Source organism: Fusarium proliferatum (assembly GCF_900067095.1).
Source record: "Fusarium proliferatum ET1 genome assembly, contig: FPRO_scaffold002, whole genome shotgun sequence".
In the NCBI taxonomy this organism is placed as follows: Eukaryota; Fungi; Ascomycota; class Sordariomycetes; order Hypocreales; family Nectriaceae; genus Fusarium; species Fusarium proliferatum.
In genome coordinates, this window is record NW_022194791.1 from 2,666,909 (window position 1) to 2,692,522 (window position 25,614).

Below are 25,614 nucleotides of genomic sequence, written 5' to 3' on the forward strand. Positions count from 1 at the left end.
GTCTCACCTTCGCTGGGCATGTCGGTGAAGTGGCTAGGACAAGAATGAGCGAAAAAAAAGCATCGCTTATTCACCGGCCCATTTTCTTTGAATACTAACCTCGACTAATACGGTCTTTGTGACCAAATTTCTGGTTGCTGCTCATTTTGTTGAAGCAGTGGAACCCTTCGGTAGACGGAGTTGTCGTTGCATAGAAACTGATTAGCACTTAACACTCGGTGCAGACCTGCACTTCTATTTTATCTCTCCATCTCTTTTTTCTTGGTTTTTGGTTTTTGCCGCCAGTCTTTTGTGCAGACTTCTTTGATTGTTGTGGGCAGGAAGTGGACTTCGTACAAGCAGACACACCCAATCGAATTTTACAGAAAATTTCCCCTCGTCTTATTGAGCTGGGTCCTGGAACGAAACCCTAGGCAGTTTAGTTTCAAGGCCCTCGTCATCGGCCTTTCTCTCGCAGCCTGCCGCGCATAAGAAGCACGAGCGATGAGCTAGAGTCAAACCCCATCAGTCCACAATGGAAGCGTGACTTGTCGAGAACCGAGAACACCCATTAAGCATCAGACACGTGCGTTCCCCTCACGCTGGCTCACACCAAATTCGAGGTGGCCCGGCAGTCAGTGGGGTGGTAATAGACGCTAGACCAGGGGAGCAAGGTCAAAGATTCAAGGAGGATGGTGGCCGTTCCTTTAGCTTGCCGTCGGCCCTTGATTTAGTCTGGTTTTCTCCGGCTTCGGCTCGCACCGTTGATGGGCGGCTTGCATGGGACCCCATCCACTGGGGAGGTTTCGATGGATCTCTTTCGTCAACCTGAACAAGATCCCGCCCACGTCCCAAACCTTCGGGATTTGTTTGAGAAATTGTCTGTCATGGTTCAGCCCGCCACCACGACACCACGGAGACATGGAATGGGGAGCTGCTCTTGGAGCGACCCGTACGCTGGGAAAAGAAGACAAATAAGAGGGGGCCCCGGGATTTTTCCGTTCTCTCGGGTGAGGAAAGCCATATTGTCGGGAAGCAGCCCTTAGCCATCTGCTTCAGGAGACGTTAGGCCCCTGAACCCCGTTGACGGGAGGCTGGGCCCGTCCAAGACAGGGCTCAGATTTTTGTTAAACAGGGGACCGTCCATGAGGTGCTAAGGGTTTTCGAGGAAGGAGGCTACGTACTCAGTCCGATAGTCCACACTTTGGAAGGGTTAAAACTGTCTTGTCTTCGCACGAGGAACTTGACAGACATTATGCGCGCCGCGGGTCAGTTTGGGACGAACAGGGGTCCCATTACGGTCAAGGTGACCAGCAAGGCGGACAGCCATGAACTCGACCAGTCAGATATGATATGGAATGTGTTCATGGGTTTAAATCGCGTCGGCTTTTCCTCATGTCGTTGGTAGGTCTTGTGCAGGTTGGGCAAGCAAAGCTCGCATTACGAATTAGTCACATGCTGCTGCTGTTCACCGTAGCTCTTCTCGAACCTTTCGGTGGTGGGCAACCCTGTCCAAATATGCAGACCGCATTCACGAACCGAATGCCTGCAATTATGGCATAACTAACCTGCTTGCCAATTGAGTCTGAGCCCTGAAAACTATCATGTCTCCACCTTTCGCTTTGGTTACGTCTTTGCACCTATTGATCGCTTGAATCTATCCTGCTCAATGTCATACATGCCTGGTACTGCATAATTGCTTTATACTCGATGAGTTTTGAGGCCCCCATGCTGTTACCTCGAGAGCGACTCTGACGATGGTATTAACCACAAAAACTTGCTAAGACAGCTATACTATTCATGATTGGCAACTCTGTCACCATCAGCTCTAGATTTTGCAACGTCGATATTCATCCCCGTGTCTCATTTCGTCACCGCCCGACTCCACGATGCCGCCCGCAAGCTCCATTTCAATTTCCGCCATGATTACAATACCTTCCCATCAACTCCTTTCGGTCGATCACCCATCACGGGAACTTTTATAACCATACGCTCTGCTCTACTCTACGTCCGAAGCGCCGACCAAAGTTGCGATCCATGCTACAGGCACAGCCCACACTGCCAACTGGAAATGAACAATTGGGGGCGGAAAAACAACCCAGATGATCTGAGACATTGAGGGACCTGGAGGATGGAGCCCCGATGCCTCTGGTGTTGTGCTCTAGCACCTGCTTCCGCATACCCTCATGCCTATTCGTTGACCAAGGGCTTGGGGTTATCAAAGATATATGCCCTGAAACCCCCGATAAGCAAGGGTATATGCCTTTTTCGAATGGTTTCCGCTGCATACCTAGGTATGTAGTCGACACTGATAGGCTAGATCCCTCACATAGCACCGGTATTTATCAGCGCCTGAGAGAAATAACACAACAGGTTCTCATTGACGCTACACTGCTCCAGTGGTGGTCGTTGATTTATTGCTATTCCCCTATTCGATGCCCATAGACGCCTCCTCCAGCCGATTGCGTCTTTTGCGGTTACGCTTACCTGTCGTATTTCCTCAATTGATATCTGTCGTCTCCTCACTTTATCCATTATCCTCTCTCTGGCCCGTCAACATCGATCTTGGTGTCGAAGCCAGTCTCCCCAGTTGTTTCTAGCTTCCAACTGTCGTCATCACACGAGCTATACATAGTAGAAGCGGCGTCTCCGATCAACATGTAACAAGGAACTGAACTCTCATTGCTTGTTCATGGCCCACACCCCAAGCTCCGTCTGCCCATGCATGATGATGGCACTGCCACCCTCCCACTTCTGCAATTTTTACTATGTACTGCATGCCGCGCCATAAAGGTCAGGGTAGTAGAGCTAGATGCTGCTATGCCTTCGTGTTAACAGCCTTTACGTCACTTTGAGTGCTGACCTAGAATATAGAAAGAGTATGGACTTTTTCAAGATAACACACGTTAAGTTGACCTATTGTCCACACGGTTCGCACCTGTGGGTATAAAGAAAGATATAAACATGGACCTGGCAGCGTCTGGGTCCGTCCCACAGACACCCTCTGCATGCCCCAGCTGTGGCCCTAAGGACTTCTTCGTTTTGGGTCCTCTCATTCTGTCTCTGCCTTGCCCCTCACACAGGTCCTAGGATGATCCACCAATATATTGAAATTGTTGGAAGAGAGAAAAAAAGAGCAATTTGTCTGTTATGACAGACGAATGAAGTGTAGAAAGGTAAGGATAAAGGAGAAAATATTCCACCGCAAAGCCATGCTCACAAGAGAGTTTGTTTTCACCTCCCTGTCTCCTCATCTTCTCTGCCCCTCTTCCTCACCCCTTCTTGGCCGAGCTCCTTCTTTCGGCATCCATCGCAACATTTTTCGTTTCTCGTCCGCCCAAACATAAAACAAGGTTGTCATAATCGTCATTATAGATGTCCTGGTATCCCTGGTCGGTTTCCGCAATTTTGTACGAAGCTAATACTTCAACCATACTGTCCCTTCACCACTGTATATCAGCTCGTCCATTGTCGTCGTTGGATATATCGCTCTTGGCATCTCGTCACTTCACTGCAATAATAGGTTAGCCACTCATATTCTCACACTCTCTCCTCACCACACACAATGTTCGTGCCCATGTCCATGCCCGTGCCCCGACACCCACAGACCACGGCATCTGCAAGAAGCACAGCAGCACCATCACAACCACGCACACGCCCCTCACACCCCCTTTTGGGCTTCCCGTCCCTCTTTTTCCTTTTCTTTGGGACTTTTTCTTTTATGTGCCCTCGGCTCAGTCATGCCTCCAGCCCTTTTTCGTCCGTCTTTCTTGTTCGGGCTCGGGCTCCTTACTCAATGCGAATAGACATAAAGGAAAGGAAAAGGAACATCATGTTTCAAACTCACCTGGCCAAGGGATTGTAGCCTGTGATCATGCTCTTCTCTCATACGATAGATCTGACCAAGGACTTCTTGCATCTCAGCACACGTTCGCTCAATGGTGGCATTTCGGTTGCCCTCCCTCTGCCAGCGCTGAACGTCACGATACATCTTGTCATACCTGCGCTGCTTCTTCTCCGTGTCGTGGCAGAGCTTGCAAACGTCTCTTTCGGTCCTGGTTTCGTAGACAAGCTTCAGGCCGCAAGTTTCGCCCATGCGGTATTCTTTGTTGCACTGCTGACGGAAGTGCCCCCAGCGCCAGTAGCCGCATGCCCAGCGAGTTTGGTCAAAGTAACACATGGCTCAATGGTTTCGAGGGTTAACGAGAGGCTTAGTGGCGAATAGTCGAGGCGACAAAAGCAGGGTATCTTCTGACTGATTCGACAGAAGAGGATAAGAAGCGGGAACACCGAAGGCGGAGAGCGGAGTTCCAGAGGCGAACTCGTGGTCGATTCGAGCCGAACCCGAAGTTCAAGTCAACACTTGTCGAGTCGTGTCGAAGCGATGAAAGTCAGCCACCCTCGGGCAATCCAACGGTCGCTGAGCCGGAACGTTATAAACAATGTAAAGGTTCGGTTAATCAAGTCGAGAAGAATCCTAGGACACACAGGTTAGTAACTGGGTCTCTTCTATTATCTCTATGCCTTCTGTGCCTCCCCTTCGCGTTGGGCAGGCAATTTTGTTTCTACCCAATGCAAACAACTCCCACTTGTTGGACTCATAACCATACCACTGGCTGCCTTTTTCGTTCGTCTGTAGACATGACATTATCTCATCATGGTCACCGTCTGCCAACCCCTCATAACCTCTCGTACCCGTACGTATTCTTGCCGAGTGGTGTCTCGACAGATAGTACATAACAAGAGCAGTGCAACAAGGGGGGGACATATATTGATGTTGGTGATGCACTTGATTAATCTGAACAGAGCAGGATATACGTCAAACTTACGTGCTTGGCGTGTGACTACTGTGAGATGGACTGTACAGCCAGGCCCAAGGGCAAATACAGTAGCTGTACGCGACCTAGCAAAGATTTGGAAGCTGGTAGTGTTCGAATGTCCTCGTTGATATTGAGGCAACTGAGTGAGACTTGTTTACTTCAGGCCTGTAGTCCTCAGTCTAGGGTGCTGGTACAATCGACTGCGTTGCTGTGCTGAGTGGTCGATATCTCAAGAATTCCAGCGTCCTGGAGCCGTGATATGGGTCTGTAGCTGCTCTTGTATAACGTATGAAGTCGAGGTTGGCCTGGTAGAACAAGGTATGATTAAGAAACTGGTCAACTGAAGGGCTAGCGTGATGTGTAGACTGTTCGCGGGCAACAGAATGATGAGGATGAGATGTAGTCCAGACCGAGTGGATGTCGAAGGCAACTTATACTTGTTTGATCCAGGCGACGTTCTGCGTATTCGATCTTCGTGCTGTATCTGTATATGGTATCCTACATCCACATGTGGGACTCCGGCACAACCAACAAGCAATCGCATTCGTTCCTTGGACCCCTTGCCCTCCTCAATTCGGGCCAGATTAATGGCCGCCCATTATGAGCTTGAACTTCTGCTTTTGCTTGTGCATTTGCGTCTGCGTCTGCGTCTGCATTTGCATTCGCTTCTGTTTTTTGTTCCTGCGGGATAAAGAGGCTTGATTGTATGTGTCGATTGGGTATCCTTACTTAAAGCCCCATATGGTCTTGTCTTCTCATCGCATCACCATCCTCCACCAGCAAAGGTGCCTTAAACACACCCCTCCTCCTCTCTGATATGGTACTCCATAAGTTCTCTCTGCCGCTGCCACACGACGTACCCCGACTATCAATCGGCTCTAACTTTGAACAACTTGGTTCCTGGGTCTTGATGTGATGCCGGAGCAGCCAATCAGGGCCTATTCGTTTCCCATAGACCCTGCAGCATATCTATCAATGATTGGAGCCACCCAACAGCATGTATTTGCTGCCATAAGGACCAAATTGACTTTTCCTCAATGCTTGTCCTCGTCCAATCACCAATCGTACACGCCTCCGAGTATTCATCTTGTTAGCTGACTGCTTCCAATCTCATCAATAACAATCGCTGTCCAAACTCGACAAGCCTCTGATAGCATAGCCCAAGAGCCATGTTTGATAGCATAGGACAAAAGCCCGATGGCCGCTTGCCACGTTGATCAAGACCTAAAACTCGATACACGCCCCCCCTCGCAATATCAGCAACTACAACGAGAACCAGGGTTGAAGTACGGGGCATCCCCACACCACAAGATACTACTGCAGTATTCTGTGTGTACAGCACTTCACCGTGATGTTGTAGCTGCGGTGGAAGTAACAAAAGCAGGGCTGACGAAGGTCCAAATAACTTGGACAAACCCGCGGGGATGTGTATGAGTATGTGCATGGCCGCATATGCCCTTGGTGTGATTCAATTTGCCTTTCAGCCTTTTGTTGTTGTCCTAATGCACAACGTACCTGACGAGTAAATATAGCTTGGCTACGTCTATTTTACAAGGCCCAAAGACCCAAAACAGAGACCTTAGTCTTGGACTCATTTCGTTCATCACCCACATTTCCGGGCTGGTTCAGTTCTTGTCGGCCATTGACATGCTGCACTTGTCGGGATCGTTCTTTCAGCATTCCATATGCATTCCATGGCGCGTCCTTGATCACGGAGCCGTGAGGCAACCGGGCCACATTAACGGCCATGTTATTGCTATGAGCTCTGTGCCTTTCCCGCTGCGGGCCAGGTCTCGGTCGCGTCCTCTTGAAATCTTGTTCTAGTCGAGTGCACGAGTGAACATAAGGTGGTGTCTTGATCTGCGGCCGCTGTGGGGCTTCATGGTTCGTCCCGAGGGCGGACAAGTGTCAGGAAACAAGGGGATTCTGAATGCTTGCAATCTCGACGAATTCGGTGAAGGCAAGGGATCTCATTCGCTGCTTTTCTCCTCCTCCGTGCGTCAAGCCCTTGCGTTGCGGACTCGAGCTCGATGCCACCGCCGGCCCATTGGAAGAAGGGATGCAGCTCAGGGATCCGCCATTGGACTTCCTCCCATGGTCTACGGCATCGAGTGTCTTTGCGACATCATGTCGTCCTACTTCTACAGGAAAGCTTGCGTTGGATGTTTGCCGGCTTCCCCCTTCTAATTTGAGACTTCTCTTGGGGCAAAAGAGCTGTGCATGATGCCCATGACTGTGAATCAAGCTCTAAAGCAGAGATGCCTGTAAATCTCGCCACCGTGGGACATGTCAATCGACTTGGTAGGCCGCTACAACCATGTTGCCTGTGTTCCCCAAGCCATGCCTGTTGGCCGTTTTTGTTCAACAGAACCTCGTGGTGTGTCTCGGGCGATTGCTTCTGTTGTTGTGCGATGGTTTTGTATCTTCCAACCCACATATCAGTGCAGGCTCTGGTCCAAAGAGCCTTGAAGGGAGTTATTTATGCAGCCTCTTCCCACTGAGCAACCGAATTCTTAATCTTTGAATGCGAAAATCATTCGGGGGTTCTTTTCACTTGTTCTAACCAAAGTACAATCCTCCTTGTTGGTCCTTCCTACAAGGTCTCACACACTGGAGCCTCAGCCTCTATTCTCCCCATAATATTTTCTGGGACAATAAGCAGGCATCCGCAAAGGATTCAGGTCAAGCTGAATTGAGTTAGTTAGCTCGTAATTGTAAATTGCTGCAAGTCCTCACCTCGGTAGTAACATATAAGAATAGGGGGAGTTTGCATGCTTCTCGTGCATGGCTGCCTGCTCACATGAATGATTAAAGTTCCGCCCTTCCACTAGAACCTTGGCTTGCCATTGAAGAACCTTCTTTGTCAAACACAATCATCGACAGTTCAGGAGTCATTTCAGAACCATGCTGATGCGCACAAGATATGTAGAGGCACAACGTGGCAGCATCCCTCTGGCCAAGACTGCAGCCTAGCCATTGCATTCCATCGACTCCGAAGAGAGAAGAGAGAATTGAATGCCTGTCGACATGACAAAGATACCATTGTATATTATCGCCTTTGGACACCCAGTCATCCCTCTACCGCCTGATCTGTGCTGGCTTCATGGTGTATCACGTCTTGCATGATTCGCACGCCTCGCTTTGGAAACGTTGGAGCTTGAGTGACCATGCAAAACGAACTCGCTATCACATCAGACCCTTTAGCAAGCAGCAATGTCTATTCCGGGGGGCGTGTGAGTTGATGTGCATCAGTTGTAAGAACCTGGCGATATTACTCTATGGGGATGATTGCCTTGACATAGGCTGCAGCACCTTTCGTGAAGCAGCCCAGAAGACAAAGTGTTCAAACTATCGCTTTATATCAACGACTCGAAGCCCTTGTTTGGGACCACAAGACTGAAGAACTTGAAGTGGTTCGCCTTGATCTCATTCAGTCATGCATGTATGCACACTGAGCGAAGAGTAAGACACACAATGTCACGAAGATAAGCTCTTTGTTCTCTCCCACCAACAGCATGTGGAGGCCCTTGCCCAGTCATGAGCAGAAGTGGCATCTAGGACAGCCATCGACAAGCATTTCTAGCACCCCCAACAAGGGATATGGCGGTGACAAAGGATTCTTCACGCAGAAACATGACGAGACATCCGAATACCGCTGAGCTGGCCTTCTGCTTCGGGAATGGCCTGCGTCTCAGACAACTGACTCGTCTGTGATGACTTCACAGCCCGCATGGAACCAGGAGCGTGAGGAGACAGGGAGTCAAGTCAAAGGAGCTTGATACTAGGCCTTAACATTGGGCACTGTTGGGCTCGGCAGGGATGCACGTCGGACTCCCGATCTGTGTGGCTGGGGAGTGTAAAAGAATATACCCTTACGCATGTATATTGGGTGTCGGCGACTCTGTGCGTGTACTCGCATCTGTTTAGGTGGGTGGATGCACCAAGCGAGACACAAGCTGTAAGCTCGAGGCTCTAGGGTGTTCACCACTGCTCATAATCCAGACGAAAAGTAGTCAAGAACGACCGACTTGTAGGCCTGATACTGGCTATCGTAACAACCATGTGTCGAGGGGATAATACACAGCCCATCCGTAGGCCTCAGATCTTTTGGTGAACTGTATTCCCTGCTTGCTGAGCCTGATGATCACAACGGCCCGGTTTAGCGGCCGGGCCGGCCCGCTTTGGATTTCCATTCCAATATTTCGAGTCTTCGAATAGGGCCTGTTTGCTAAACCGTTAACGCCAAGGCCAATCGTTTTCAAGGGCTCAACATAATTCGCAACGTTTCTGAAAAGACCTTAATCGCGGGGTTTCTCCGGTATAGCAGCGATGGTCAGTTGCAAAGATACAGCCGGATGGTTTCTGATCACCATGCAGGTTGAATAAGGACAGAACAGTACAGGACGGAGCTTCGACAGGCCATTACGACGCTGAATATGGAATTTGACCGTAGAATCATAGTTTAAGGCAAGGTAACTCTATGACTCTGAACCGCCCAATGAGCAGCGAGCCTGGAAAGCCACAACCAGATCTGGCGAGTTTGAGTTTGAACCAGTCACCTGGGTTGCTGCAAATCATGTGTCTGAAAAGCGCTGCATGGAGCCCCTTCACAAGTGACGGGGAGGAAGCGCGTCCGATCGTACCTGGAGCCAATTGAAAAAAAAGTGATCTCACAAGCCCACAAGAAGCTACGGTACATGTCGGCATTTCGCAAGGCTCGATACCGATTTCGACCCGGAGCATTTCGCATTGTCCAATGTGCAAATATGCGGTACGAGATAGTTTCTGGCACATCATATCGGTTCTCTGACTTTGTGTCATCTGGACTGTCTGCATTCCGGCAGTGTCTTTGATCCAAAGAGCAGCTTAGAGGGGATGTCGGTGGCTAGCGTTGTTGCCATGTGGGGAGAGAATTGACAAGCAGGGGGCTAGGGAGAAAAGAAAAACTCAGGACCTTGACCCTAAGCGATAAAAATGCTTAGGTAAATCTAGCCTAAGTTTTAGGGGGCTCTTTGCTAAGTTTATTTTGACACCCTGTATCAAGGTCCGGTGTTTTCTTGTCTCCTGAGGGAGGGGGGCAGTCAGGGATCAGTGGTTTCGGGTGGGTCTTCCTGTACGGCAGACATGTTTCCATTGTCGCCGCATAGATGCCCATAGAAAGCAATGATTGGCCCCAAGCAGGATCTAAACCATCCATCCCAGGGAGCTAAGATCTTGTAAGGGCACAAGATACAAATGACAGATGCTTGCCATACCATGCTACCTTAGGCTTTCAATGATTGCAATGAGGCTGAGGCTGAATGACCATGGGAAGTCGCACGATGATTTCGATAGGGAAGGCGCAAATCGAGCAGGTCCCTTCATCAATGTCCGTAATGTGGTTGTTCTCGAAGACAAAAATAAGGGTGTGGGCTGAGGTCTTGGCTTGTTCCACAACCCTAAGACAGCGTCGCAGCAGTGTAGAGTGACAATCTATAGACAACGATTCTTTTGAACATCATCTTGATAAGGCTCTCGACAAGCTCGCAAAGGTGCATAATTGCGGAATGGTTAGAGAGAGCCAAGTGTGGTATCCATAGGAGGAAACGAGCGCGCAAAACGCGACAATCCCTATTCAGGGCACGATAAAGGCGATGTCCGAGACATCATGCGGCAATGAATTGGATCTGAGTCTGCGATTCAGCGCTTTGTGATTCGACGGACGCAATTGACACGCCTACTGTAGGTACGCCTGTTTAACGATACTGGGGTCTAAAAGTGAAGCCCCTGCTGCTCTCTCTCTGTCAGGGTCTAGAATTCGGTCGCAGACTCAGGTGGGTTTGTAAACACGTCACGACGCCGAGGAAGCGCGCGGGTGTGAGGGTAGGATTGATGAGCACCATTGACATAGTGATGATGGTTTTTCTTTTCTTTTTTTCCTTTTCCTCTCTCTTCCCCTAAAGGTTGCCTTGTTCGACAATCGTGTGAAATGACTTGTGCAGTCCCACGCAGGCGAGGTCTGGAATGCATGTAAAACACATGATGCTTTGCGGTAAGAGGGAGAAATAAGGTGCCACGTGCATAATTACATCAGCTTGAGCTGAAGGAAGTGCAGGTAGCGAGAGCTGCAGGTTGCATGAACATTGGACGTTCATCCCGCACGAACTGAGTAAGGGGATATCTCGTTAATCTTGGCCAGCTCATTGCTATTGATAGGTGGGAGCTGTTCGAGGCGGAGGAAATGTGCCGCAACCACAACAGAGACTCGGATCGACGCATGGCGCGGATTAGGGTCAGGTTCCGGGGCCGGACTTCAATCGTTCATCAAAGAAGGTGGATGGAGTAGATCTTTCGGGTGGTGGCTGTGATGAGCATATGCATGCGAATGCGGATATGTGATGTGATGTGATACGTATGATGTGCTGTATGCGGGTGTAAATAAGTGGGTTCCACCAGCCGGTGTGCCTGCGGTAGCTTGCAGGTGGATAACTCGACATTGTGTTTTGTTATTGTTGTTGTCGGGCGGATGGTGGTATTAACGTTGGGCCGTCGTGTTGTCCTTTTTTCCCTTCGTCTTCTGAAAATGAGAGCGGTGAAGATAAGACATAGGCCAATAAGGCAGGCCAAGTTGGTCCCGAAAGTGGCCAGGTGGGAACGCACGAGAGGAGGAGGCAGCAGGTACTAACGATCCATGAAGGTACCTTAACTAAGTACGGAGAGGGAAAGGGAAGCAAGAATGGACAAAAAGGAACATGGCCAGTAGCTACTGCTAGGCTACAGGTTAGGCAAATCAATCCCAACAGACTCATCAATGACTTGAATATGTAGATTGTACTCCGTACATGGTAAGTATACCTTAAGCAAAGGTTATCTGATAAGTTGAGCCTGTTTATGTGTATAATTGTGCAGTTTGAGTTCATCCTATCTCATCAAATTAAGTGCTTGTCTCCTCATGTGTTTTGTGGGTGATTTTAGATACATGGTACTTGAAAAGTTTTGACGATTGGCTTCCAACTATTGATGGTATTATCACGGGCTGCAATAGTACTTACCTGAGTGACACTGCTTACAAAGCCTTGGTACAGCCTTGACTATTTGCCTTACCATTTACCTTGCTCTTTGCTAAGCTATACATGTATCTTGAGCAACTTACAGTTATATTCAAGTTGCAGCCCTGCAACTGTTCTGTCTTCTAACGAGAGTTTGTGAAGAGGCTGACCAATAGAGGGTGTCATCACCATGTCTTTTCTTAGGCTCCCGCCATTAGTGAGTGTAGTTCGATAACGCTTGCGCTTAACCTTCATGCAAGCTAACCCAATACGTCCTTCACTCTCCACTTTGATGGACTTCCCCTCAACTCCAAGTTTCATGTCGAACTTTATGTTGTCTCACGACCAAATACTCACATCATCTAATTATCTTACCTTCTTTAAGTGACAGCTGCATACCTACTATCCGCGGCATAGCGCAATAATTATTTTAAGTTGGGCGCAGTACTATCAGGGCGTATAGCTTGAGGCTCACCTACCGGCTGAACTACCTATTCACCTCTCCTAGCGCCCTACGCGTCATCAGTCAATACTTTAGCCTCAGCATTGAAACCGTCGCCCTCGACGGACAGAGTCGCTCAAACACATCGAGCCACTCCATCTCGGGTGGTTAATAACTTCGACGACAACAAAATCTCGCTGGCCCCGCCGCAATTTCCACCTGAATTGCTATTTCCTTTCTCTATATTGTGGTTACAACCGACTGACCAGACCGGCCGTATCAGCGACCGCACTTCTTACGCGCCGTGTTTATCCCTCGTCGTGTATTGCCTCATCGCCACTCTGTATTATCCACCGGGTTCTCCGTATCCTTCTTGTTTGTGCGGAAGTCCACCACCCACCACATTGTCCGTCGGAATCACGCGCAGCAACACTGCTAGGTCTCTGGAGCCTCAGCCTAGCTGTACATGTGACGATCACTCGACACTTGCTTGACACCTATGTTCTCTCGCCTCTTGGTTGCGTTCTGCCGTCTTGCCGGACCTTCGCGGACTTCGGGCCTGCTGGGTTGACGCATTATACCAATACCCCCATCCTCACACCCTTTCGCAGTACCCTTTGTTGCAAATAGCGCCGAGGGTAATTACTTAGATCGTCATGAAGCCTGTTGCCACATCGCCTGAACAGCTCACCTCACAGGTACATCGGCTGTCGTTCGCTTCACCCTGCCTCGAGAACGCTGGCTGTTTAGCTCCGGGCGAGGATGTCAACAGATCCTACCCTGCGATGTTCGTGACCACTGATGCCCGATCTGCAGCCAGCCCAATCGCCCCCAGCATCCCGCAAGAGGTAGCCTGCCTGACCTTTGCGGCTGGTGACGTTTGCCCAGGCCCATCGCTTAGGACAAGCGCTGTCGGCTGTATCAGGCTGCAGAGTGCCCTCCTTTCGCCCTCCCTCGAGGACCTGCCAAACGAGGTTTTGTTTCACATTATGGGTTTCCTGGACGTCAACGACCTTCTGTCAACGTCGAGAGTAAGTATCGACTACCTACTGTTAGCAAGAATAAAGTCTACTTGCCCATTGACATACCGGAATCATTCATGAGACCTTGAATTGGTCCCGACAGCCCGAGACCTTGGGAACACAGACTGATACAGATTTAGACGAGCCATCTCCTTCGCGATATTTCTCAAGCCCCTATTTTACACCATTATCGGCTTCAGCGAGCCCGAATTAACCTCCCATCACGCCTATCGTCACCGTCTCGTCCAACACTGGCTGATCTCATTGCTCGTTCGATCTTCATGACAAATACTTCCATAGTTTCTCGAAAGTTAGCCCGATCCTTGGTGTCAATCAGGTTGTCTCGCCGCTTGGCAGCCAGACCCTCAGCCGCAGCTCTGGTTGAGCGTTCTGTTTTACCCAAAGAGTGCGTGCCTGGTATGACGTCAGTGCATGTGGCACCAGCAATTGTTGCCAAGAAGAAGGCAATTGAGAAAGAGAGAGTTAAGGACGGGTTGCGACAGTGGATCGCATCAAGATGGAAGCGTGAAGTCAGAGAGCGCCAAGATAGCGTAAGAAGATGGGAGGAGAGCCGCGGCATAGGACGCGTGTGGCGCCTCCGTAGGTTTTGGGAAAGAGTTAGTCGCGGCGAGGAGCGAGACAGTGCTTGGTAAGTCAGTGATATCAACTTCTATGAGGTGAATCGTTGTAAGGCTGCGTGTGCAATCATACATGAAGGACCACTATAGTTCGGTTCTGTATTGGTCACAGTTCTGGCAGGGAGACGTCAGCGGTAGTAGTGACTTTCGTCCTGTCGGCAGGATTACTTGTATGATACATTATGTACGATGTGGTGATGTTACAAAATCGACGAACTCCGTTATCAGTACTGGGCCATGTGGGCGATCGGCGAGCCCTCATGAGTGGTATCTTTCTATCATGCAGGGTTATGCACAAAGTCCCTTTGCTCAGGCAGTGCGAAACCTGAAACCATCCCAATCATCATCTTCTTCGTCGTTGTCCTCATCGTCATCCTCAACCTTCTCTTCAATAGCTGGCGTGTCCAGATTCTCTTTACCCAAGCCTGTAGGTTTTTCAGTGCCATTTTGTTGGCTGAAGCTTTCACCACGTTTCCGCAGGGCTTCCCTCTTGTCCTTTAACCGCTTCACGCGAGCTTCGAGCTCTTCCATTTCTTCAAACTCCTCTTCAAGCGCACGGGTTGCTTCCTCCTTTTCGTCTTCGAGATCGACATCAGCTTGAGCGCGTCGCTTCTCGGCCTCCTCCTCCTTCTGGGCATCGGCGGCGGCAGCTTCCTCTGCCGTCATGGCTGGGGCTGATATAGTCGCGTCTTCATCGTATGTGGCTGTTGTAGCAGCAATGTCGGCCTCGAAGGCTGCCCATTCTGCTTCATCAACCGTTATTGCTGCGGCAGATGTAAGGCGCTCGCCTGTAGTCAGACTACTGGCTTGGCGTGAGGGGAGCGATGCAGTTGCAGATTGTGAGGCCAGGTTATTAAGCTGACCTCCAGGGGTAGAAGCGGAAGAGCCATCTCGATGGGCTGGTGTTGCTGGTCTCGATGGGATTTGGATCTCAACCCCTTGTGACGGTGTAGCCGACGTCCTCCTAGTCAATCGAGGTGGTGTCAAAGTCTGATCCTTGTTATCTCCATCTCCATCTCCATCTCTATCCACTCCATTGGCCTTATTTCGTTTCCGCCTGCCATCGTCCATTTCGACATCTCCGTCTTTATCGTCGATAGCCTCCTCGTTATCGTCGTGTTTCCGTTTTTGCGAAGTCTGTTGTTGTGGAGCTCGAGCGTTGGACGATGTCGCTGTTTGAGCTTTTATTAAACGAGTTTTGTGCGCTTCTCCTCGGACATGTGAGTCCCATAACGATTCGGTCTTGATGTGCTCGTGGCAGAGGGTGCATAGAAGTTTGCCCGCATCAGAATAGGCGGCATATGGGTGTTCGATACGGCGAGCGGCGCGCTGTTGCCGCAAAAGAGAGCGTACGTCGGACATGGAAGTAGATGAAGATGAAGAGCTGTGATTCGTGACGTAGAAGGAGTGTGGTAGCTGAAGAATACCACAGGTAGATAGAGCAAGGTGTAGAAGTATATGAGCTGGTTATAATTCGCGATTCCAATTGGGCTCAGGAGATCAAGAGAAGCTGCCTCATAAGAAAGAGGACTAGAGAGAAAAGACGAAGGTCGGAAAAGAAAAGAAAGAAATTCGTAGTGCTATGACGTTGGATGGTAGAGATTCAAGGGCGTCAAAGGGTAGCAAAGAGGTGTGAGGTGAGTAACCGCCGACGATTAACCGGCGCAAACCGATCTTCACCTGATTTCAGTGAGAGGAAGTCTACCTTTATCTAATCTTGTCATTGACTGTTGGCGGTATCATCTTCGACGGTCACACGGCACGACACGGCACAACCCTAAGTGATATTTACCTTCTCAAATCCATTGAGACTTGCTGCATTAATACATACCTACATAGGTAGCCAAGTTCCCAAAAGCTTTGACCGCAGTTGCATCTACGTGGATTCCAACCATCCCACCAGAGTCTCACCCCCCCCACCAGGAAACGTCCACTTCAAGGGACCGCATACCATCCTTGTCTTGCTCTGTCTTTTGAGTCGCCTTCTTGACGCGGCGTCTTATTTTCTACTCATACAATTGCCTACGATATTGCTTTATTAGGGGATCCTTCTTCAAGAGCTGAACGATGGCCGAACAACAGCAAGAGGGCCATTCGCTCTCATCCATGTTCCCCAATCCGCCACCCTTTTGGCAAGACTTTACAACAGATAAGATTTCTCGGATTCAAGAACTAAGGACTTCATACATCGCGGAGCATGGTGGCGATCCTTTGACAGTCCGCGTGCCTGGTATTCCCGAAGATCTCGTCAATCTGCAACCTCCGGCTGAGCCAGCCGATGGACGCTGGCGTGTATTTGGCGATCAGTACATGGTAGGTTAGGCGATCGCGATTATTCTTACAAGATGGCTGGCTAAGTGAGGATGTAGCTGGACGACAAGCTTCCAACTCTCGAAGACCAAGGGATTACCAATCTTCCCTCATCATCACAGCCCGAGTCCAAGGATGCTAAGCGCTTTGATCGGGCCTTTGAGCTCAAACGGCTTGCTAAATCGCTTCTATTAAACTTTCTCGAGCTCTCTGGGACATTATCGCATAATCCATCGCACGCCGAAGCAAAAGTGCAAGACTTGCGCACACTCTTCATCAACTTTCACCACATCCTCAACGAGTACCGGCCACATCAAGCACGCGAATCAGTCATTGCGCTCATGCAAGAGCACCTAGACCGCACACGGGCTGAGACCATGGCCATACGGATACAGGTGGACAAGGCACGCCGCGTACTCGATGGCTTGGGCAGCCTAAGCGTACCCGATGTGCCCAAGGCTTTAGGACAGAACACCGAGGAGGAAGATTTGGATGCGTTGGCGAAACAAAGAGAAGCAGACGTGTGGGCTGCCACAGATGCCTTATTTACTTGAGGGGGGGGTATTGGAACAAGCATCAGATATTGCCCAAAACGTCACATTATTATCAATGGAGTTGCAAAGATCAACTTTCCGACAAACGAGACAGCCTTCCCACGTTGGGCAGCCATTTCTCTCATCATGTTCTCAGAAATTAGTCCCGAAGGATGATCGCAACTAGAGTTTTGGAGCGAGGCGAATCTCATCGCAAAACCTTATATAATGGACATTTGGAGAGTTTACAAGAAGCAGGATTAACATCAAGATCGAGATGTTTGCGATATGAAGCGAACCTCAACATATATGCGCATACAAGTGCACATGCATCAAGCCAACTTCGGGTTATTAAAAGGCCGTCATAAACTTCGTCTGAGTCGTCGATTCAATATACACTCTTCGGCTGCGCTATGTTTCCCAGCAGCATCGCAACGCAACGCACAAGGGACTATAAAAGCTCAGTTCTCAAATGATAAACCCCCAACATTGCTGCCTCGCAACGCACATCGTTGTTCGAACCCCCTTTACAGGATGGTGCAGGGGATACAGCAGCATTCGTAGTCACCACACTCGATACACTTGGTTTTGGTGCCCGTGGCCTCGGAGGGCTTGATGATGGACTCGGCGATCGAAGTGGCAGCGCTGCCGGGACCGTTGCGATCGTAGAGACATTTGGAGGAACCGCAAGCCATTTTGGAAGATGTTTGGAATTGAAACAGGAGAGCTTAGGACGATCTGCAGTTTAGCTGGGTTAGCCATTGTTCATCTTGGACTTCGATAAGTTGATGCGTGGGAATAGAGAAGAAGAAGAAGAGTATATTTAGGATGACTTACCGATGCGATGACGAGGCCAGTGAGATTTAGGGGTTTGTATAGAAGAATGAAGTTCCAGGTTTCGAACTGCAGCACGAGTTGGAATTGAATTTCAAGCTTGGGCGGTAGCTTGGACCATGCCGACCTATTTTGGGCTACAGCTGTAACATGATTGCGTCACCAATTGGGCCAAAGTGTGGGAGTGTGGGGGTGGATTGTGATTCAACGTGTAGACCCTGGATTTGATCCATCCCTCTTAGCAATATTCCCGAGCTCAGCCTCCAATGAGCCACTGCAATGATGAAGTTTTGACAGAGAATGTATTCCGAGTATGCTACAGAAATCATTAACCTGCCCCTCTTTCTGGAGACGAACTCTGAGGTCGTCTATCAAGATGGCCAGAACTAATGCCATGGCATATCAAGCTGGGTTGCCCGAAGAAGCACTGAATTAATATGCAGTCAAAGTAATAGTTAATAAACAATAAGGTCTCTCAGAGTTAGAGATACCTAGTAGTGTATCATGACTGATAGGAAAATCAGACGTTTCACCAAGGACTGAGATCAAATGACTATGCAGGCGAGTACACTTTCTTATCACTGGCTAAGAGTCCATGCTAATGTTGGTGTAAATTCCGCTTGGATGGGCCCCAAGTGAGGAGAGCGATGGTCCAATTATTGTCTCCTGAGAGAACTTGGTTGGAACGAACGTCATAGATCTATACGATACCAGAACTCAAACTGGCCATGCGGAGTTTGAAGTCTAGAGCATGGCCTGCCTGCGAGAAGTCCAAGTCTATTTTCTAAATAGGTATGCACATTCTTCTTCAGTCGCTAAATGACTTCGACAGCCAACACTCCTTACGTACGATCCAAGTCAAGCATCAGGTGCCCTCCTCTATCTCGCATAATTAAGCACGCTGAACCATGGCCTCACGGTCAGGACCGGTGCCGATGTACTTGATCTGCTCAACTTTAGCAATTGCGGTGCAGGTTAGTGTGCGTGTTTGCTTACCTTGACTCCAACAAACTTCTCGATGTACTGCTGGTGGTCAGTGCCACTGTTCGTTATGCTAGCCCGGGGGGGTATGCTCACCTCGACGTAATCGCGGGCTGCCCTAGGAAGGTCGTAGTAGGTCCTCGCGTTGGTGGTCGGCTTTTGCCAGCCTGGCATCTCGTGGTAAACCACCTCAGCTCGGTTCAGGATGTCAAGATCCGCAGGGTAAGAATCCAGTTCCTTTCCAAATGGTCAGTTTCCACAATCTATCATCATCACCTTGTTGGCATCACTGACCTCTCCATCGATCTTGTAGGCAATGGCGATCTTGATTGTTTCGAAGGTATCCAAAACGTCGAGCTGCAGAGTGTTAGAGCGCTTTGACGCGTGCCACGGGCTTTTTCTACCTTTGTGAGATTCAGGCTGTCGTAGTAATTGATCGAGTTACTGTACTTGACCACAACAAGGTCTGTGTGTGCTTGTCAGCTATGTTCCCTACTACTCGAGGTTTCGAGGTTGTATCTACCAAGCCTGGAAGCGGTCAGTAAGTTTGTCAGCAGGTCAGAGCCATCGTGACAACTCACCATCCACATCGGCGTCTGCGGCCAGTCGACGTTCCCTAGGTAAGTCTTGTCAGCGTGGAAGCTCGAAACCTCCAGGACGCTTGTGGTCTCACCCATTCGCGTCCAATCTCCTGGAGCTTGGTGCCAATCCTAAGTTAATCATTCAGCTTCAAAAGAACCCCAAGATGGTAATCAAGACGCACTCTTCCGTATCCTCGGTCTTAAAGGCCCCGGCCCCGACACGGGTGGTATCTGTTGCTAGTCAGCAGTAGATTATGGCCATAGAGCAATTGACATACAGGCCTTGACCACCCCAACCGTCTCCGTGATATTCTTCGGGTTCAGTGCAAGTCCACCAATAATACCAGCAAGTGTGGTACTTGAGGAAGTGACGAACTGTAGTTGATCATGAATACCAGTGCAAACCAAAAGGTCAAGTTGGCGGAAACTTACTGGATAAGAACCATAATCAACATCTAGCATCAGTGCCTGTTCAATTGGGAACAAGTACAAGCGCCAGGTCCCAGAACCCCTTTCCTTCACAGGAGACTTGACTGATACTGATCTACCAGCGTGGCACGTGGCGCAGAGGTTTGACATGAAGCCATGGGCTCACAAGGCGCATTCCGCGCATGAAACCCTCATCAACTCCACTGGCCACGCTCGACAGCCAAGTAGACGAGTAGAAGTCAGGGCTCCGTATGACTCCCGAATTCTGCCGAGGCGTGAACATATACACAGCTTGTTACAGCGGAGGCTCCTTGTTAGGCACCGCTAGCAAGGTGAAAGCTCAAATGAGCAATATGTCCTACCCCGGGCTAAGAATCTTGCGGGATTAGGAGAGAGGACTGTGAGACCACGGGCACGGTGCTCGTTCCGCCAATACGTCAGTACTACTCGCTTAGTCATAGGATGAGAACCTTACGTTTGCGCCTTCGATCACAATTTTCATGTTGCTCTCCTGTGCGGATTTCATAAAGGCCACGCCGTCCACGACGTACTTACTGAGCGTTTGCCTGTACTCATCGAAACGAGCAAGCTCGGCCTCGATGTCATATTTGAGCAGTTCTCCGAAGCGCTTTTGAAAGCCATTGGCCAAACGTCTTAACTTCTGCTCGAAAACTTCAGGGTTAAAGACATCGGTCATTTTGATGCCAGTTCGCTGGGGAAATTAGCACACAGCCCGTTCCAATATAATGATTATCTCTAACCGCTCTACTTGTCTGGTAGCAGGGACCAATGCCTATGGTGCAAGTCAGACTTCGTTGCTTATATAGCGTTGCTGGCACGACATTGACTGGGATTTTCCACGCCATTGAGATCTGGGAATGTTTGCGATGACGTGACAAAAGCAGAAAGTGATAGTCCATCATAGAGTCCTGGGGTGAGCATACCGCGTCTTGTTGTTCCGATAGCTGCGTCTAGTGTAGACATTAGCTATTATTTCTCAAGGGCAATATCAGAAACTATGGGACTAACCTCCAAGTTCCTCCTCCTCGAGACCATCCACTGCGATGTGCAGGTCCAAGAGAATATTGACCCTATCAGAAACAAGGATCCGATCATGTACCGCAGTCAGGTTCTTCTCAAGCTCCTTGAGCTCGCTAAAGAAACTTGGGCTAGAAGACAGAGTTAGTATTTTTGGCATGTTCGGTCGAAAGCATGAGCCAGGCCAGACGTCAACAAGTTGCTGGTGTGGTAGTCGAGTTAGGAATGGATGGCTATATGAAGGCTTACACATGGAAAACTACGCCCGAACCAATGAAGTTCATGCTGTGGTACTTGTCAACCTCGCTGTTGCCAGCTTGAACGATCAATATTCTCGACTAACCATCTTGGGTTGATCAGCCCAGAGGGCAAGAGGTGAAAGCTGCCTCTACGTTAGCAATTATCCAGTCCCTCCACGTGTGCTGGTTCTCACCTATACGAAACTCCGTTTACACTTGGCACGTATTAGCAACACAATGCATATCAATACATCGATCGATAGAAAGAGTTTGACTAACCGCACGAGATGTCCAGCGTTATGTCCACCCTTGACGTTGATTAGCGGGTATTCGGTTCTGCTTGTATTGTGCTTACCGCGGCTCGGGCACAGAGCTGAGCCTCCTGGCACTGTCCATCAACCAATTTGCCCTTCTGTAGTATGGTTAATGCCTGGGTGTCATCTGTTGTGTTAAGCTCTGCCTGAGTACTCACACCTTCGTCACCTGTGGAAGTCCTGGTCAGTATAATGGCATCGAACCGATATCGGCTGGATGCGGAGGAAGGACACATTCCAGGATAGGGAGAGAAACATACCCCATTGGGCTCCGAGAATGACAGTGATCGCCATGTTGTACAAAAATCAAGTTTGACTGCCGTAGCTACTAATGTACGTGCCGTTGTAGTGTCTGGAGAGAAAGAATAAAGACGTGATCTGGAGGTTCAACAAGTGAATAGCCACGTGATTATGGCGGGGTGCTTGCACCATATCCCCTCCATCTCCATCGCGGTCAGGCACTGGCGGTCCCCAGCCAGAACAACTTGAACATAGGTAGTCCAGATGATAAGATTTGTCTGTGTAAGGCATTGTTGAGTCCTGCATTGTCTTTCATGTATGAGGGATCAACCATACTATGCCCTCGAGTTCGTAGCCAACTTAAGATGCCTACACTCTCCATACGTATCTCGCACCAGATCTGACCAGACCGACCCCCATGGGCTTGATTTGAGGGATGCTTGACGTTACTGATATCTCTGCTATGAATGCTACGAACAGGAGTACGGCACGCTCTTGGGGCCGAGGGGGCTTGGTTCTATAGGTAGAACGTTAGAGGATTATTGCTTTAAAAGCTAGTTTCATATGGAAAGAAATATACTAAGTCTCTAAGCTGGAAAAGGGCAAAGAGAAATGGTGAGCGTGAGCTACCGGGGCGTGTGAACGGCACCCGGGGAACGGTCTGGAACGGAAGCGGAGGTGTCTCCACTTTTACCGAACCGTCATTGACCGCCGACGTCGGCTGCTTCCTATAACGTGGAGCCAGACATGGACCAAGCGGACGATTAAACATCTTTGTGATTAAGCTATTAACCATTACATTAGTATTTCAGTTCTTAGGAACTACGGAATATCAGTTGTTTGATACTACATTTACATCTTCAGGACTCGATTCATAAACGGTACCTAGTGAAAACAAGTGACCTGTGATTTGAGAATATGGGAAACCTGTGTTGCAATTCAACGATGTTCTACCAGTTTGAGATACTTCAGATGTCACAAGCTCCACATCTTCTGTAGGATACCTGCATGTATGTAATTAACTAAAAACGGCTAAATATGGCTCAGGGCTTTGAAACATTCACAATTGATTGGCAAATCAAGGATGAATGTTAGAACACATAGATAGAGAAAGTCATGGTAAGGTACAGGTATGGTAAGGTATATAAAAGAACACTAATCCGCGACTTCCGCTTCTCGAGAGTATCATAAAATCCAATAGCCCATCCCTAACCATACTCTGCGAAAGCATATACATGCCGCCTAGCCCATATGAAGGAAAAAACAAAACCGCCTTGTAGAAGCCTCCCTTGTTCAACTCCTGCACGCCCCTTGCTGGCATCATATATTCTTGTGTGTTACTCTTTTTGTTCCATAACATCATCATGCAGCAGCTCCTCCTGTCTTTTCTGTGGCGCTCTCCTTCTCCAGAAGATTACCAAGATGCTGCAGGTCGTCTCGAGCTTTCGGGTCACGCTCCAGAATCCTCCTTACGACTTCCCACTCCGTGCGGGCCATCTGGTACGCTTGAGGCAAGATGAACTGCACGGTTGGGGATGTTATCCACTGTCCCAGGAGCTCGTGTGCCATGGCCACGCCCGCCTGCTGAGCCTGGTGCCTTTGTGCTTCTGACATCTGTGCTGGCGCAGCCGCAGGTGCCGGTGTTGGAGCTTGTGGTGGCACTGGTGGCCGAGTGTACGGTGGCTGGGGAATTGGCACAGGAGTTGTAGATTGCCATTGGCCCGGTGATGATTGCTGAGGGAAGCCTCCTTGAAACCCTCCCTGAGGGGCCTGGGGGGTTGCGGGAGAAAATGCCGGGCCCGCGGACGCTGTTGAGTTGCTTCTCTGAGCATGCGCTGCAGGCACTGGTGTACCCAGGGCTTTGGCATCTTGTTGATTGGCTGTACCATCCTTCACATGTTTGAGCTGGTCAGGCTCGTTATGATAAACGAACACCGCAAGCAACATTGGTTCCGTTCGAACCTTGGGGATCTTATTATCGACCAGGTTGAGCATAAACTCGGGATAGTTGTCTTCCCCTGCAGGAACTGGTACCAGATATGTATCTCGTACATTACCGATTGTCTTATCTCCAATTACGCCGTACCGCTTCTTGCTGATGAAGTAGTTAAGAAGATTGTGAAACTCAGTATGAGAAAAAGGCGAGAACGGTGAAACTGAAACGACAATGACATCGGTGCTTTTACTGTAACGAAGACTACATAAGTACTCGATAGCACTTTGTTCAGGGATTCGTCCAGCCACCGTCATCCTCTTAGGAATCAACTTAGACCACGGTCCAACTGAAGCAAAGTTGGCACCACCAATATATTTGGCTGTGGCTGGGAAGTCAGCAATCGAGCTCATAGCAAGAGAGCCCTGCCAGATGACATCGGGGTCCTGAGTCTCCTCAGTGGGCGAATAAGGAGGTGACTCGTTCTCATCTTGGAGCATGCGATCTACATCGGGATCCACGCCCGGTCCATTGGCTCCGGTTACCAGAGCCGAAGGCCGCCTATTCTGAGTTGTAGTGGGAGACTTGACGCTGGAGAACACTTCATTGATGTCGAATTCGGGATGACTTGGCGATCGCTGCTCATCGTCCTGCCGCTGTGGGTGTGAAGCCAGGTCCGCCTTGTCGCCTCCTGTAGGTTCCTTCTTAACGGCCTGAGGCTCTGGTCGATGAGGGGGTCCTGGTGGGAGGGGCACAGCAGAGTCGTTGACAAATGTTTCGTCGTCAACGACCTCTTCGCCCTTATGTGTTCGTCGAACGCGAGGCCCTGTCTCAGAAGTATAGAGGATGGACTGTTTCTCAGCCTTGGCTTTCATCTCGGCAGTCTGCTTCTTCATTTCCGACGAGGCAAGCTGCTCTGATGTCATAGTAGCCAGAGCTGCGGGGGATAGAGTCTTATGGACAAGTCCATGACACAACTCCGGATTGTTCTTCAGGTTGAAAGTCAGTGACTTGATTTGCTGGTTGTATTCTTTCTGTCCCTTGGTCACAGGGTAAGAATCATAAACAGCGCGCTCAATCTGGAGCGAGAAAGTCTCGGTCATAGACTCAACCGTGCTGCCCTCTTCCAGGTCCAGTTCGCCCTGCTTCTGCATCAATGTCAAAACATGGCCGATGGACTTGCTCATAGCTTTAGCGGGGCCAGTCCGAGGACCGGGCAGATCTGGTATCGACTTGGCGAGGTCATCAGGTGGTGTATAGGAGACAGGAACAGGAGTTGCACCGTTCTCTGATATACGACGAACCTTGGCAGACTACACATTGTATTAGCTAAGCATTTAGGGAAAGGGGAGTCTGTAAATCGTACCTTGCCATCGGCGTCATGGGACTCTTCGCGGGCTTTTCGCTTCCCTGTTTTTGTTTCTTTCTTATCTTTGGTTGCGTCCGGAACAGGCACAGGGGAAGACTTGGCTTTGGTCTTATCTTCCTCCTTGGTCTCGCTGTGACGCTTGCCTTTGCCTTTTCGTCCGCCACGCTTCTTCTTCTTGGACTCCTCCTCATGTGCTTTGCGCCGAGCTTCCCAAGGTTTCTCTCCCTTAGCTATGCCATCGAGGAGCTCCTTGTGATCGTCTGGCCTGCATTGCTCACACCAGTAATGCTCAGGGATCTCATCATCGAATGAGCTTACCCCAACACAAACGTTGTGCTGCCATGCGCCGCAGGTTTCGCAAGCGATCCAGGCTTCACCGGAATCTTCATCTTGTTCGGTGGCGCCGCATACACAGCGGATCAGTTCGTCTTCCTCTTCTTCCTCTTGCTCTTGCTGCTGTTCCTGTTCCTGTTCTTGTTCTTGCTCCTTGGCTTTCTTGGTCTTCTTAGTCTGTCGCTTTTTGGGCACGGCCGCAGGTTCAAGTTCGTCGAATGATTTGGTATGCTGACCTTTTGTGGCGCGTACCGATCGACGAGGTTCCGCTTCGCCTGAAATGTTGCTGTTAGTTGGTGCTGCAGAATGCGTGGTGTCGCGGTGTCGGTCGCGCTTTGGGGGAGCTGTGTCTTGAACGAGCTGGGATTGCTTCGGGGACTTTGCGAGTCTTTGTCGCTTACCGGACATGATTAAGAACGTGCGAATGGCTGTGGTGTGGTGTTTTGGATGAAGCGACGCGTGCCGATGTTGAGCGGCGTTTGGTGGCGTGGCAGGTGTTGGGAGGGATTTCTACTGTTGCAACGAAGCGCAGGATGGTGTGCGCCCTTAGA

The 25,614-nt window shown here is 49.7% G+C and overlaps 7 protein-coding genes across 7 annotated transcripts; 2 read left to right on the top strand and 5 right to left on the bottom strand.

Annotated features, from left to right (window-relative positions):
- Positions 1-3,487: 3,487 nt before the first annotated feature.
- Positions 3,488-4,159, bottom strand: FPRO_02912 (uncharacterized protein; the record flags this gene model as incomplete). The annotated part of the gene is made up of 2 exons (XM_031226935.1): positions 3,488-3,490; positions 3,827-4,159. 2 exons carry the CDS (start codon positions 4,157-4,159, stop codon positions 3,488-3,490), a joined length of 336 nt encoding a protein of 111 aa, XP_031077421.1.
- Positions 4,160-12,925: 8,766 nt separating this feature from the next.
- On the top strand, positions 12,926-13,944 carry FPRO_02911 (uncharacterized protein; the record flags this gene model as incomplete). Its single annotated transcript, XM_031226936.1, has 2 exons — positions 12,926-13,300; positions 13,432-13,944. 2 exons carry the CDS (start codon positions 12,926-12,928, stop codon positions 13,942-13,944), a joined length of 888 nt encoding a protein of 295 aa, XP_031077422.1.
- A 294-nt stretch (positions 13,945-14,238) lies between these two features.
- On the bottom strand, positions 14,239-15,291 carry FPRO_02910 (uncharacterized protein; the record flags this gene model as incomplete). The annotated part of the gene is made up of 1 exon (XM_031226937.1): positions 14,239-15,291. The coding sequence occupies one exon, from the start codon at positions 15,289-15,291 to the stop codon at positions 14,239-14,241; it is 1,053 nt and encodes a 350-aa protein (XP_031077423.1).
- Positions 15,292-15,996: 705 nt separating this feature from the next.
- Positions 15,997-16,793, top strand: FPRO_02909 (uncharacterized protein; the record flags this gene model as incomplete). The annotated part of the gene is made up of 2 exons (XM_031226938.1): positions 15,997-16,242; positions 16,299-16,793. The coding sequence occupies 2 exons, from the start codon at positions 15,997-15,999 to the stop codon at positions 16,791-16,793; spliced, it is 741 nt and encodes a 246-aa protein (XP_031077424.1).
- A 506-nt stretch (positions 16,794-17,299) lies between these two features.
- Positions 17,300-17,467, bottom strand: FPRO_02908 (uncharacterized protein; the record flags this gene model as incomplete). The annotated part of the gene is made up of 1 exon (XM_031226939.1): positions 17,300-17,467. One exon carries the CDS (start codon positions 17,465-17,467, stop codon positions 17,300-17,302), a length of 168 nt encoding a protein of 55 aa, XP_031077425.1.
- Positions 17,468-18,498: 1,031 nt separating this feature from the next.
- On the bottom strand, positions 18,499-21,482 carry FPRO_02907 (putative Adenylosuccinate synthetase; the record flags this gene model as incomplete). The annotated part of the gene is made up of 22 exons (XM_031226941.1): positions 18,499-18,552; positions 18,603-18,629; positions 18,684-18,824; positions 18,882-18,944; positions 18,992-19,036; positions 19,087-19,115; positions 19,169-19,203; positions 19,261-19,297; positions 19,351-19,399; positions 19,466-19,543; positions 19,601-19,636; positions 20,073-20,309; positions 20,359-20,390; positions 20,542-20,568; positions 20,627-20,766; positions 20,885-20,920; positions 20,979-21,017; positions 21,069-21,089; positions 21,154-21,182; positions 21,230-21,286; positions 21,347-21,357; positions 21,449-21,482. 22 exons carry the CDS (start codon positions 21,480-21,482, stop codon positions 18,499-18,501), a joined length of 1,257 nt encoding a protein of 418 aa, XP_031077426.1.
- Positions 21,483-22,790: 1,308 nt separating this feature from the next.
- On the bottom strand, positions 22,791-25,471 carry FPRO_02906 (uncharacterized protein; the record flags this gene model as incomplete). Its single annotated transcript, XM_031226942.1, has 3 exons — positions 22,791-24,674; positions 24,728-25,338; positions 25,465-25,471. 3 exons carry the CDS (start codon positions 25,469-25,471, stop codon positions 22,791-22,793), a joined length of 2,502 nt encoding a protein of 833 aa, XP_031077427.1.
- Between the last annotated feature and the right edge of the window lie 143 nt (positions 25,472-25,614).